The 11,921-nt window shown below is 56.8% G+C and overlaps 1 protein-coding gene across 2 annotated transcripts; it reads left to right on the top strand.

The window, feature by feature from the left end:
* The first annotated feature begins 685 nt into the window (after positions 1 to 685).
* Positions 686 to 4,978, top strand: SIX2 (SIX homeobox 2). Of its 2 annotated transcripts, none has more exons than XM_061432243.1 (2): positions 686 to 1,493; positions 3,652 to 4,978. In XM_061432243.1, exons 1-2 carry the CDS (start codon positions 928 to 930, stop codon positions 3,980 to 3,982), a joined length of 897 nt encoding a protein of 298 aa, XP_061288227.1. In that variant the 5' UTR covers positions 686 to 927; the 3' UTR covers positions 3,983 to 4,978. The 2 variants fall into 2 exon arrangements, with proteins under 2 accessions (XP_061288227.1, XP_061288228.1); XM_061432244.1 differs by having other exon boundaries at positions 687 to 1,487.
* Positions 4,979 to 11,921: the final 6,943 nt, after the last annotated feature.

The following is an 11,921-nucleotide window of genomic DNA, read 5'->3' as shown; positions in this document are numbered from 1 at the left end:
GGCACAATCCACCCGGCAAACAGCTGCCCCAGGAGCGGCGTGATGACCCAGGGGGCATCCGGAGAGGCCTTGCGAAAAGCTGCCCTAACTTTCTTCCCCATCGTGGCTCCCTCCGCCCCTCTCCTTCTTCCCGGCACCCCCTTAAACAGTCCTCCGCCTTCTCTTCTCCCCTCTTCCCTTCCCACCATGGTCCTCCCCTTTTCTTCTCCGCGCTTCTCCTCTCCGCCCCCCCACCCCACCCCGATCCAGCACCTTCCTTGCTCTTTGGGCGTCCGCCCCGTCAATCACCGCCGCCGCCAGCCCCAGCCCGGCCCTCACCTCCTCCCAGGCTTTTGGAGAGCCTCCGGCTCCTGTCTCGGGCCGCCCTCCGCTCTGCGCCGAGCGGGGCGATCTGTCAGCGGAGCCGGCCGGGGGGAGCCGCCTGGCCCGCCGGGGCTCGGGTTACCAGTGACTGACAGCGTCTCCATGGCGAATAATTTGACTCCGACTATTGTCTGGCGCGGGCAGGCCCCGGGTCAGATAACCAGACCAATCAGGGCTCGGGCCGCAGCGCCTCATGCCCGCTTAGAATAATATTATTAAAAAAGCAGCGAGCAAGCTAGACGGGAGGGAGAGAGCGAGAAGCGAACGAGGGAGCGGCGGGCGGGAGGGCGGGAGGGCGCGGAGCATGCGGAGCCGCGCCGCGGGCGGCCCCCGGGCTTGGACGAGGGCGCTGGCTAGGCGCGCGGCCGGCGGGGGCGTGGAGCGGCGCGGGATCCACGGCCTGCGCGGGGACGTACTGCAGTGACTCCGAGTTTGCCGGGAGCCAGAGCCAGGCCAGGGGCCCCAGTCCGCCTCTTGGCTCAGGACGGTCCGGCGGGGAGGCGCCCATGCCGGACCGCGCGGCGCGCTGAGGGCGCGCGGGCGGGCGCGGGAGCAGCAGGCACCATGTCCATGCTACCCACCTTCGGCTTCACGCAGGAGCAAGTGGCGTGCGTGTGCGAGGTGCTGCAGCAGGGCGGCAACATCGAGCGGCTGGGCCGCTTCCTGTGGTCGCTGCCCGCTTGCGAGCACCTCCACAAGAATGAAAGCGTGCTCAAGGCCAAGGCGGTGGTGGCCTTCCACCGCGGCAACTTCCGCGAGCTCTACAAGATCCTGGAGAGCCACCAGTTCTCGCCGCACAACCACGCCAAGCTGCAGCAACTGTGGCTCAAGGCACACTACATCGAGGCGGAGAAGCTGCGCGGCCGGCCCCTGGGCGCGGTGGGCAAGTACCGCGTGCGCCGCAAGTTTCCACTGCCGCGCTCCATCTGGGACGGCGAGGAGACCAGCTACTGCTTCAAGGAGAAGAGTCGCAGCGTGCTGCGCGAGTGGTACGCTCACAACCCCTACCCCTCACCCCGCGAGAAGCGCGAGCTGGCAGAGGCCACGGGGCTCACCACCACACAGGTCAGCAACTGGTTCAAGAACCGGCGGCAGCGCGACCGGGCAGCCGAGGCCAAGGAAAGGTACGAGTAAGTAGAGCTTCCACACCAGCTTCCCCAGGGGTCGAGGGAGAGGGGGTCCCGGGACGTCTGCTCAGCCCCTGGAGAGGTCTGAACTGGGCCCTTGATCCCAGCCAGGGCCCTGCTGCGGCCTGATCTAACCCGGACTGCTCTTTCGGGAGACCAGAAGATCAGAAATTTGTCTAAAGCGGGCAAAGCAATCGGAAAGTCATCAACTAATTCCCTGGTCTCTTGTGCGCAAACGTGGAGAAGCAGCGAGCCTCGGGGTCAAGGCAAGACAGTAGGCCTGGATTCCAGGCAAGGGGGGCGGGTACCGCAGGCAGAGCCTGAGAGTTCTCTGAAGGTCGGAGGGCTGAGGGGTTTGGCGAGAACTATCGGGGTTGCGGGTTTTAAGACTGCGTGCGAGAATTCACCAGCTCTTCCTGGAACTTTCCGTCTGCCTCACTCAGCAGCACCAGGCTGTGTGATTAGGGGTCAGGACTGGGATTGGAACTTGCCTGATACAACCTGGATGTAGAGGGGCCTAGAAGAATTTTCCTTGTCTGGATAAGGGGGTTGATAGGGAAAGCGTTTTATCCCGCATTGAAAGGACCAAGAGGCAAAAGGCTTGGGGAGGAAGTGTCAGCTCCCGGAGAGAAGAAAAACACATGTCCCCTTTTCTGCCCTGTTGGACCCAGCAGCCTTGGATTGCCAAGCCTTTAGCTCCTCTCTCCTTAGGCTCTACCCTCTCTGGCGGGTAGGTCGGTAGGTCTAGGGTGAGCTGAGAGCAACAGAAGGGCTGGGAGTCACCCGTCCTCAGGGAAACCTGGACTTCCTAAACTAGCCTTGCAGTTGACAATGAGGTCCCTGTGGCTTTGGTCTCTCAGAACCCCAGATCTGGAGGAGGAGATGGGAGAGAAACTGTGGGAACAGACTCCAACCTGAGTGTAACAGAAAAACAAGACACCTGGGGTCTGTGGTACTGGGTGTGTGCAGCCCAGAGTGAAGGGCGGGGGTCAGACTGGGGGTGCTGAACAGTGTAATCTGAGGTGGGGAGGAGGCTTCCAGCTGACCCTGGTCTCTAAGACCATGAGGGTGGGGTATCCACAGTTGTAAGGATTCGGCTCCCAGCCCTGTGGAAAGTCCTCTTCCAGAAAAACAGAAAGAAAAGGCCCTGGAAAGCCAGTACAGAGAGAATTTACCTAAGAATTCAGATTTCCAAATTTGGGTGAGGGGCTGTTGGTGAAAGATCCTGTGGGAGGGGGGTTCTCCCTGTGGAGGTCCCCCTCCAGCCAGACTGGCATGTATCCAGAATCCTGAAGAACTAAGTGCACAGGCCAGGCCCCAGGTGAAGGCGGAAGAGTTTCTCAGTTTCTAGTATGGTGGGAGAATCTAGGCCAGGATTAGCAACCGTCTTCCCTCTCTCTTCTCTCAAAAGTCACCCTCCACATGCCCAGCCTCAGGCCCCAGCTGAAGCTTCCACTGGGAGCTCGGAAAAGGGCATCTTTGCCCTGGGAAAGGGCACCTTTGCACTCTTCTGGCCTGGTTCCGTAGGCCCCACAGGGAAAACTCTAACGCGGCCAGACAGTTTGGAACTAGAGGGAAAAGACCCTTAGCTCTGGAAACCTGTCCCTCTGACAGAGATTTCCCTCAGGCAGAGGAAAGCAAAGGGAGATGAGGACCTGTGAGATTTCTCAACCTCAAGTCCTCAAGTGGACCCTCAGCCTAGAATCCAGGGTTCCTGACTCTCCTGGTACCAGTTCTCCGCAACAAACCCTGGCTTTGTGTTCAGCCAGGAGTGATCTGAAAATCCAGGCACCTTCTCTTCCTCCCTGTTCCTCTCGGTGACAACTCCATGAACCCTGCTCGCCTGCCCCTCTGCTCTGGAAAAGAAAGGTTAGCCACTCAGTGGGGGCAGGCATGGAGGGCAGACACACGGAGAGCAGAAAGGTATTCCTGAGATTAAGAGCTGGAGAGGTGGGGAGACAGAAATGATACCGGGAGAAAGTACAGAGGAAGAAATCGGGTCTGGAGAGACTAAGAGAACCAGAGCCCAGACCTGGAAGAGAAAATGGTAGAAACCGAAAACACCCGCAGGCTGCGCGCGGCGGCTCTGGCTCCCGGCGACACTGAGCCGAGCGGCCTTGGTTTCCCCGCTGACCCCGCTGCTTTGCTCCTGCTCTTGCAGGGAGAACAGCGAGAACTCCAACTCTAACAGCCACAACCCGCTGGCGGCGTCGCTGAACGGCAGCGGCAAGTCGGTGCTAGGCAGCTCAGAGGACGAGAAGACGCCGTCGGGGACACCAGACCACTCGTCGTCCAGCCCCGCGCTGCTGCTCAGCCCGCCGCCGCCCCCGGGGCTCCCGTCCTTGCATAGCCTGGGCCACCCTCCGGGCCCCAGCGCCGTGCCCGTGCCCGTGCCGGGCGGAGGCGGCGCGGACCCTCTGCAGCACCACCACGGCCTGCAGGACTCCATCCTCAACCCCATGTCGGCCAACCTCGTGGACCTGGGGTCCTAGAGCCCCTCCTGCCTCGACGCGCTTGCCTTCTGGCCTGGGCGCTGGGGACCCAAGAGGGACCGTGTCCGAAGGGCGGCCCGCGCCGGCGGCCCCACCAGGTACTGAAAGGCCCGCGCGCTGAAAGGGCAAGAACTGCCGGCCCGGCCCGGGTAGTACGGATGGCTCTCTGGTTTAGTCTTTGTTCGGGATTTTTTTTTTTTTCCCCAACAAGTTGCTTTGAAGGTCCTTTGGAGGCCGGACCGGGTCTTGAACCAGGGAAGGGAATAAATTATACACCATTCTCCTACTCTTTCTCTCTTTCCCTGCCTTCTCCTCCCCTCTCTTCTCTCTCTTCCTTTGCCCTCCTTGCTCATTCGTTCTTCCTCTTCCTTCCCCCTCTTCCTTCCCCTTCTTTCTCTTTCCTCCTTTCCCTTTCTTCTTTCCCCTTTTGTACTGTTTCCTCTGTGCCTCTTACTTGCCACCTCTCACTAGATTTCTGTTACTCATGTCTGTTTTTCTGTCTCCTCTCCGCCAGCCTCTTGCACCTCGCAAGCTGTACCCCTCAGTGTTTCTCCTTATGCCTGACCATCTATGTACCCTCCACCTATTCCTCACTTTCCTAGGCTGGGAGTGGGAGGGGAAAGAGCAAAAAAAAAAAAAACAAAAAAAAACAGGGCCTTTGAACCTGGGCTTTCTCCAGAGGCCCTTCCCCAAGGTGTCAGCTTTGTATTTGTACCCAGTAACTTAAGTGAAGGAGAACGGGCCAAGGAGCAGAAGCCCCTGCACGCCCCCTTGCTTCCAGCCCCTCTGTCTTGGTGAGGCCCCGCTATGCTCTCTTATTCCTCCCCGGACAGTGGCCACCCGGCTCCAAGCGGAGCGTGCCTCCAGAGCTGCGGACTTGCCATCTCCCTGTTATGCCCTCATGTGAATGTTCTTTGGGAAATATTTCTGCTTTTATTTTATAATAAAATTAGAAATCATAAATATAAATATGGATATATACCATGAGGCCTGCCAGCCAGACGTGCAGCTGTGTCTGATTTCCCTACAGGGACTCAACACCCCGGGTGGATCGTTCTGGGCAGCCATGCCCGGTAAGTCCTGGAAACTGGGAGATGCCTTCCCACATACACAACCTATATCAATAGCTAAGTGAAGGGACTGAATACTCTGAAACCTCCTGCCCCAAAGCCCTGTGTCCCTTTTCTTGTCCCTGAAGCTCCCCATAGGAGTGAGGAGGGAGCAGCTGCTCTTGGGGACTCCTCTGCTCCCACCAGCCCAGCAGTGTCCTCAACCGACTCTTTCTTCACCTGGGAATGGGGGTAGGAAATGAGGGGCTGTGTGCGGAAAGTGGGTACATGTGTTTGAAGATGCCAAGGCTGGGGAACAAGTTGGGCCGTGGAGTTTTCCTAAAGGGCAGACTCCTTAGCTGTGAAAGCAATGCCCAGAACCAGGTGGAAGGCACTGGGCAGATTCGCTGGATGAAAGGGCAGCCGCTGATCCAGCCGTGAAGCCGGGATCAGGCGTGTGGCCATGGAGCAAAGGTCTCCATACTTCGAAATCTGTTGGTTTGGGGTGGAGACGAAGGGGCTTGGGGAGGAGGGGAGTCCTGGAGACTGGACAAGCCCAGCTCTTGGAACGCGTGTTCTGAAAGGGAACAAGCAGATGCCAGGACTTGGCTGGTCAGATCGAGGCGTCCCTGCCATGTGTGGTGCCTCTGCGGCCATAAATTAACCTGCACTGCCCCCTCCCCTCTCGGGGATCCAGCTTCCCCGCGCCCCATTCAGCGACACGTCTAAGCCAGTCCTGGCAGATCTGAAGCAGGCGGGACTCCTCGCCAGGGAAGTTGTGGCTTTTTCGTGTCAGGTCTTGGGGGGCTGTTGAAATGATACACTTGGCTCCTCTGTGACCAGGACACTTCTAACTAGATCTGGTGGCCCTGGGTGAGAAGGGATGGAGAGGATGAAGCGTTCTTGCGACCCGTGATCCTGGAGCTCGGGGACTTACTTCTCTGGCACTTGACTCTTTGGTGAAATTACCGCTAGAGGAGAACCCTTTTGCGCCGACTTTCTAAATACCAAGGATCTTTCCCAGTAGAGACCCTTACAATTCCGGAAGCTGGGCGTCTAATTTGGAGCGGGAGGCTTTGCCCCAGACTTCGTTCTGTGCAGGCGTGGGGGTCAGGTTTTACCCAGCAGGGTGAGATCACATCAAGCACCCAAAGTTCCCTGAACCCCAAGAGGAAGTCCAGCCCTGGCAGCTCCTGTGGCCTCTCCTGGAGGCTGTGCTCTCTGCCGCCGAAAACTCAGATTTTCCTTGGTGGGAGTGGCCCCACCCTCGCTGCCTGGCAGGGTGTAGAGCTGAGGATCCAAAGAGGCTCGAGGGATCGAGAAGCTGTCTTGGGTCAGCCAGCAGGTCGGTGATTACTTCTGGAAGGGAGGAAAGACAGTAGTCCCTGGAGCCTGAATCACCCCTATTGCCCCCCATTTTCACACTCACAATCATAGGCAAATACACTCTACACCAGCTTTCACAAGGACACATACATATTTACAATTCAATTCACTGTGCCATGCACTGTGGTTAGCACAAAAACACTCACCCGCTCACACTTGGTGGCTACACAAGGAAATCCATCACACAAAACTCCATCACGCATATAGTTCACATGCACACGAACAGAAACAAACACACACAGAAACACACAGACACATGTCCTCAGGTGAAACACTCTCCTGCACAGATGTAAGTAGTGAGGTACCTACACAAACAAGCCCTTCCCTCACCGCTGTATTCATGCACTCGAACACAAACCTCTGCTTCTCCCCAGGAACCTGCATATCCACCCCCATAGCCAGTGCCCTTGCCAGCAGCCAGTCCCAGCACATAGACCTGCTGGGGCCAGAACACAGCCCTGAAGCACAGCTGGCCGGGAAAGCCTAGGCTGCAGGAGCTGTGGCCCAAAGAAAGAGATGATGCTAACCCATCATCTCTGCAAATGGTCAGGGCTCCCAGCTGCAGCACCCTCTCTCCCCAGACCCAGATGGGATCCATGGAGTTAGCTGGGAGCTCTGATTTGGCCAGTAGGGGGCGGGGTGCCTGTCTTGGAGCTTTATTCAGGCTTAGTGGTGCTACTTGTTGCAACTTCCTTTTCTCTCCGCCTTGGAAAGTTAAGCCCAAAAATATTTATTTAAAAAGGGAAACTATGCAGAAGTTCTGAAAATAAACCTAAGCAGCTACTTACCCACTGTATAAATCTATACAAGCCAGTCCTCCACTCCACACTTCAATAGACCTACCGCACCAACTGTACATAACTTTTGCACAGACGTTGCCAGGTGAATACAACCATTCCCTGTCCAGGCCTTCATCAAACGGGGTTCTCAATGACTTGTCACCCCTCCCCTCTGCCAGTAGTCACTGAAACTGAGAGTTTTACTCAGGCCACTTGAAGGGAACGCAGCAACTAGAAGCATGAGTCTCCCTTTCTGCTTCCCCAACCACACTTGCTGTTCATTTATTCCCAGCCAGGTCCCATACCCATGCACCCCTGAAGGTGAAACGCTAATGAAGAAGGTAGAATTTAGGCCTTGAGAGCAGCTGGCCAGCTCCTCTACTTGGGGGACTTAAAAGCCGAGGACTACTGAGGGCAGAGGGGAAACTGAGGGCTGGCTATGCTGCCTCCACAGTCTCCTTCCATGCCGGGCACTCGGCAGCCCTCTCCAGGCCTCAGGTCAGGCCTGGACCTGATGTCCCAATCTTGCAGGGCGTCTGGAGGGAGTTACTCATCTACCTAAGGAGCAGGTGGTGATGGTGTGCCACACAAGAAAAGGTTAAACAGAGCCAGGGAGATCTGGGGAGACTACAAGTCCACTCAGTCTTCAGTTTAACCCAGTCCCTGTAGGACACACCATTTCAGTACCTGACAAAAACAGGGACCGGTCAAGTGGGGGTACTGAGTCAGGACACAGGGAATTTGGCCTCCTGGATTCCAACAGCTCCCACCTCTTGCCCAGAAGGATGCTGGGCGAGAAGAGGGAAGCGGGCTTTGGACAGGCGATATGTGAACGTCCTCATATTGAGGGGTGGGTGGAGGACGGAGGGCTTGGGCTCATGACTGGGCCCCTTCGTTTTTTTCGCGTCGCCCATCCCAACGCTGCGGCTTAGGTACCCTTGGCACTCGGAGCCGCCTAGGGAAGCTGGAGATGAAAGCGACCCAGTGCGCGAGGATGTACTGCCAGACGTGAGAAGGCTCATAAGAGTGCGTGAGCGCCGGTGCGCCTTGAGACGGCAGCTCTTTTGAGTACATAGGTGCGTGGGTGAGCCATTGAGCTGCCCAGGGCACTTGGAGGAGCCCAGAATGCGGCTTGTAAATAGAGGCGCCTGGAGCTGGAGGAGAACCAGCCTCTCCTCTCGCGCCGCGGGAACCCAACCCTGCCTGAACTGGTCCTGATTCCTGGACCCGCGGCTGGACGCAGGCAGCCTAAGTGAGGAGGAAAAGAGCGGGGGCTGGGTTGCTGCTGCCAGGCGTGGGGGGCGCAATGGAGCCCGGAAAGATCTGGAGTCCCTGTGTCAGGGTCAAGGCCTCGCGTGCCTCTTCTCCGGAGCCTCTTCTCGAAACTCCGTGGGTCCCTGTGCGGCTGAAACTCAAAAAAGGTTTCTCATGGGTTGTGGGGTGGAATCGGAGAGGAGAGGATCAGAATAGTGTCCTTCAGAGGGGTGAGTTTTCCCTCCGTTTCTCGTCAATCACAACAGCAGGGTTGCTCCCGCGCTAGGTGAGAGACTAAATAAGACCATGTGGATGCGCCAGAAGAAAGACCCCGACAGGCGGCCCTAGTCGCCCCCAAAGGCTCCCTTTCTTGAAGGGCGCACAAACCCGACAGGCTGGCACAAGGGACGCCTTCTTTAGGATGCTAGCAGCCCTGGCAAAGGCCAGGGCTAAATCCAGAACTACCGGCCGCCCGGCCCAGCCGGAGTACCCCGTGCGTCCTCACTGTTTGACTAGCCCGAGGCGGCTGGGACTCTGGCAAGCTGCTACGGGGCGGCTGAAGCCTTCGAAGACCCAGCCGCGCGCTTGATGCCAGGCCCGGCGCGACCGGCTTTCCCAGACAAGTGACCCTCGCGCTGCTGGAGATGACGCGAGGCTCTGGGGCCTGAGCTGCGGGGAGCAGGGGCCCGCGGGACTGGACAGCCTTCTTCTCTGGACCTTGAGCTAGCGGCGCGAGTAGGCCCAGGAGCTGGAACGCTTGGGACGCGCCGCGGGCGATAAAACCATGCGCAACCCCGCAGCCGTCCGGGCTCGGGGCTGGGGGGTGGGCGGGGCGCTTCAGCTCTGCAGGTCCAGAGCACTCAGGCCCAGCTAGCCCAGGCCTGAGATCCTGTAGTCTGCAGGCTGCGTTGCCTCGGTTGCCCCGGCCGGGGAGTCAGCCCAGTCGCCCGAGGTCCTGTAAAGAGAGCGACGGGTCAGACAGGAAGGCGAGAGCAGCCGCGGGGGCGGGCCTTGCAGAGCTGCAGGCCCTCGACTCCCTTCCTTCAGGGTTTTTCCAAGGATTTGTGTTGGCTTCCCAGCCAGGACCTTTCTTTAGTTCCAAAGCTCATTGCTGGCAGCATTATCCGGGTAACTCGCCCTGGGCCATGGAGACGCGGCTCAGGTCATACTTTTCCTTTCTTGAACGCTCACTCCACATCAGGCACTTTACACACCTGGTATCTGTTTAATTCTCACAGAGGCCACACAAAGAAGCTATTATTACTGATACATGAAACCGAGACGTCAGGTTCGGGAACTTGCCCAGAGTCAGACACGTTTACAGCGGTGGGACCGGCATTTGAACTTGGTCCTTGCCAGTATGCAGCGCATGTTTGCGCGGGGCCAGGGATTGGAGAGGCGCCTGGCCCCGGGGTCCTCGGGTGGCCGGGGGTGGGGGGGCGCAGATGCTTCCCTGGGGATCGGGGCAGCCCTTTGCCGCGGGAGCGAGCTGCGGCATCGGGGCTCTCAGTCCCAGTGACCCGCCCAAGTCCGGTGCAAGCGTTTATCCCTTCAACCATCAGCGTAATTACCCCGTTCCCTCACTTGAGCTCTTCTAGTTTTGAAGCACCATCGAGTACCACCAAGCAGATTTCGACCAGCGCAGGTTACTAGATAGAAAAGATAGAACCTTGGGATCCTAGGGTCAATCTGCTGCCGCTTCCCTCTTCGCCCTCCTGAGACTCCGGCCTTGTCTCTGCCATTCTGATAGGGACAGTGAGGCTGATTGGGGACCCTGAGGGCTGAGACCAGAGTCTTGGGTGGGACACTCTCCTCTTTGTCCGCTTCCAGCCCCACCTCCATTAATCCTGTGCTGCGGACAGGGCTCTCTGGTGGGCTGTAAATAAAAAGCATCATTCACTTAACACAGGTTTACTGCTGGGGTGCAAGGAGATTAGTAAGGAGGCGGAGTCCAGACACTATTTTTCAAAGACCAGAGCGCATCGGACCCATCCCAGTCCGGCTCCTCCCCTGCTTCCCCAGCGCACACCCTTCGGGCCCCTCTGGAAGCCCCCATGCCCTTCACCCGTGAAGCAGTAGATGGTGCAAGCGCTCAGATTCCACCCGAGCTAGGTGATTCTGTCAGTGTCAAGATAAGGTGTGTGCAATACCCTGTTGTCCCCAAGCAGAGCCATTGGCGACCCTGAAAAGCTGCCCGGAGACACCTGAACTGATGAGGGAGATTGCTCGTCCAAGTGAATGCATGGGCTCAGCTTAAAGCCAGTCCAGTATGAGTCACTCCTTCGTCCTCCTAAGGGAAGAGCAGGCCCTGGTGGGACGGGCTAGGGAGCTGAAGGAGATTAGAAACAGGGCAAGGCAGAATCGTTTCTAAAAGCAAAATAATGTAGGGATTGCTAGGGTTTGTCCAGTCTTCAGTGGGCTCGTGCTCTTTCTTCTGCATTCTGTTGTTGAGGTGGCTTCTTGAGTTTGGGGAAAATTGTTGTTCAGTCACTAAATCATGTCTGACTCTTTGTGACCCCATGGACTGTAGCACTCCAGGCTTTCCTGTCCTCCCTATCTCTGGGAGCTTGTTCAGATTCATATCCATTGAGTCAGTGGTGCTATCTGACCATCTCATCCTCTGCCGCCCTTTTCTCCTCCTGCCCTCAATCTTTCCCAGCATCAGGGTCTTTTCCAATGAGTCAACTCTTCGTATCAGGTGGCCAAAATATTGAAGCTTCGGCTTCAGCATCAGTCCTTCCAATGAATATTCAGGGTTGATTTCCTTTAGGGGGAAAAAGCAGACACCAAACCAGCCCAAAGAATAGAGATTGTTCCCTTGGGATTGGGCAAGGGTGCAGAAAAATGGCCACCATCATGGAGCTCCAGATGCTGCTACAGAGACTTAAATGTGTCTCAAAATCAGAACAAACCATCCCTGAAATCATTCAAAGGAATGCCTAACCACTGAAAGAAAGGGATCTGTTCTGACAGGCCACTTCCAAACCTTCCCCAGAGGAAGCAGGCAGAGCTGAGAACTTGAGTTTTGGTCTCTCACTGGACCTGTCAGTTAAGGCTCCCAACAAATGAGTTGTGAGCCAGAGATTTCCACAGCAGGTGAATACTGAATTTTGTGGGTGATCCCCAAAGGGATGTAGCTTTTTTTTTTTAACTGAAGAAAATGGAGAGTCAAGAGTTCTATTTACTCTGAAAGACTAGACCTTGGTGTCAGTTCAGAGCTATAGATAAAATCAAGAGTTACTTTATCATTTACTTATTTCTTTAAAGAACTAGGTTAAGCAATCACCCTAAAGGCAGATAAATATTTAGTAGGAATATTAAATAGACAAGGCTTCAGAGGAAGGATGAAGGTCCAGAATGGGTGGAGCCAAGACACAGTATCCGGGGTTAGGCAGTCCTCCTTCCCTAGAGATCAGGAACCAAGAGGGGGCAGGGAGGCACAAGTAGGTAATGCCACATCACCCAGAAGCA

Source organism: Bos javanicus, chromosome 11, assembly GCF_032452875.1.
Source record: "Bos javanicus breed banteng chromosome 11, ARS-OSU_banteng_1.0, whole genome shotgun sequence".
NCBI classification, from domain to species: domain Eukaryota; kingdom Metazoa; phylum Chordata; class Mammalia; order Artiodactyla; family Bovidae; genus Bos; species Bos javanicus.
The sequence above is the reverse complement of the archived record's forward strand: the minus strand, read 5'-3'. Positions and strand labels throughout refer to the sequence as shown.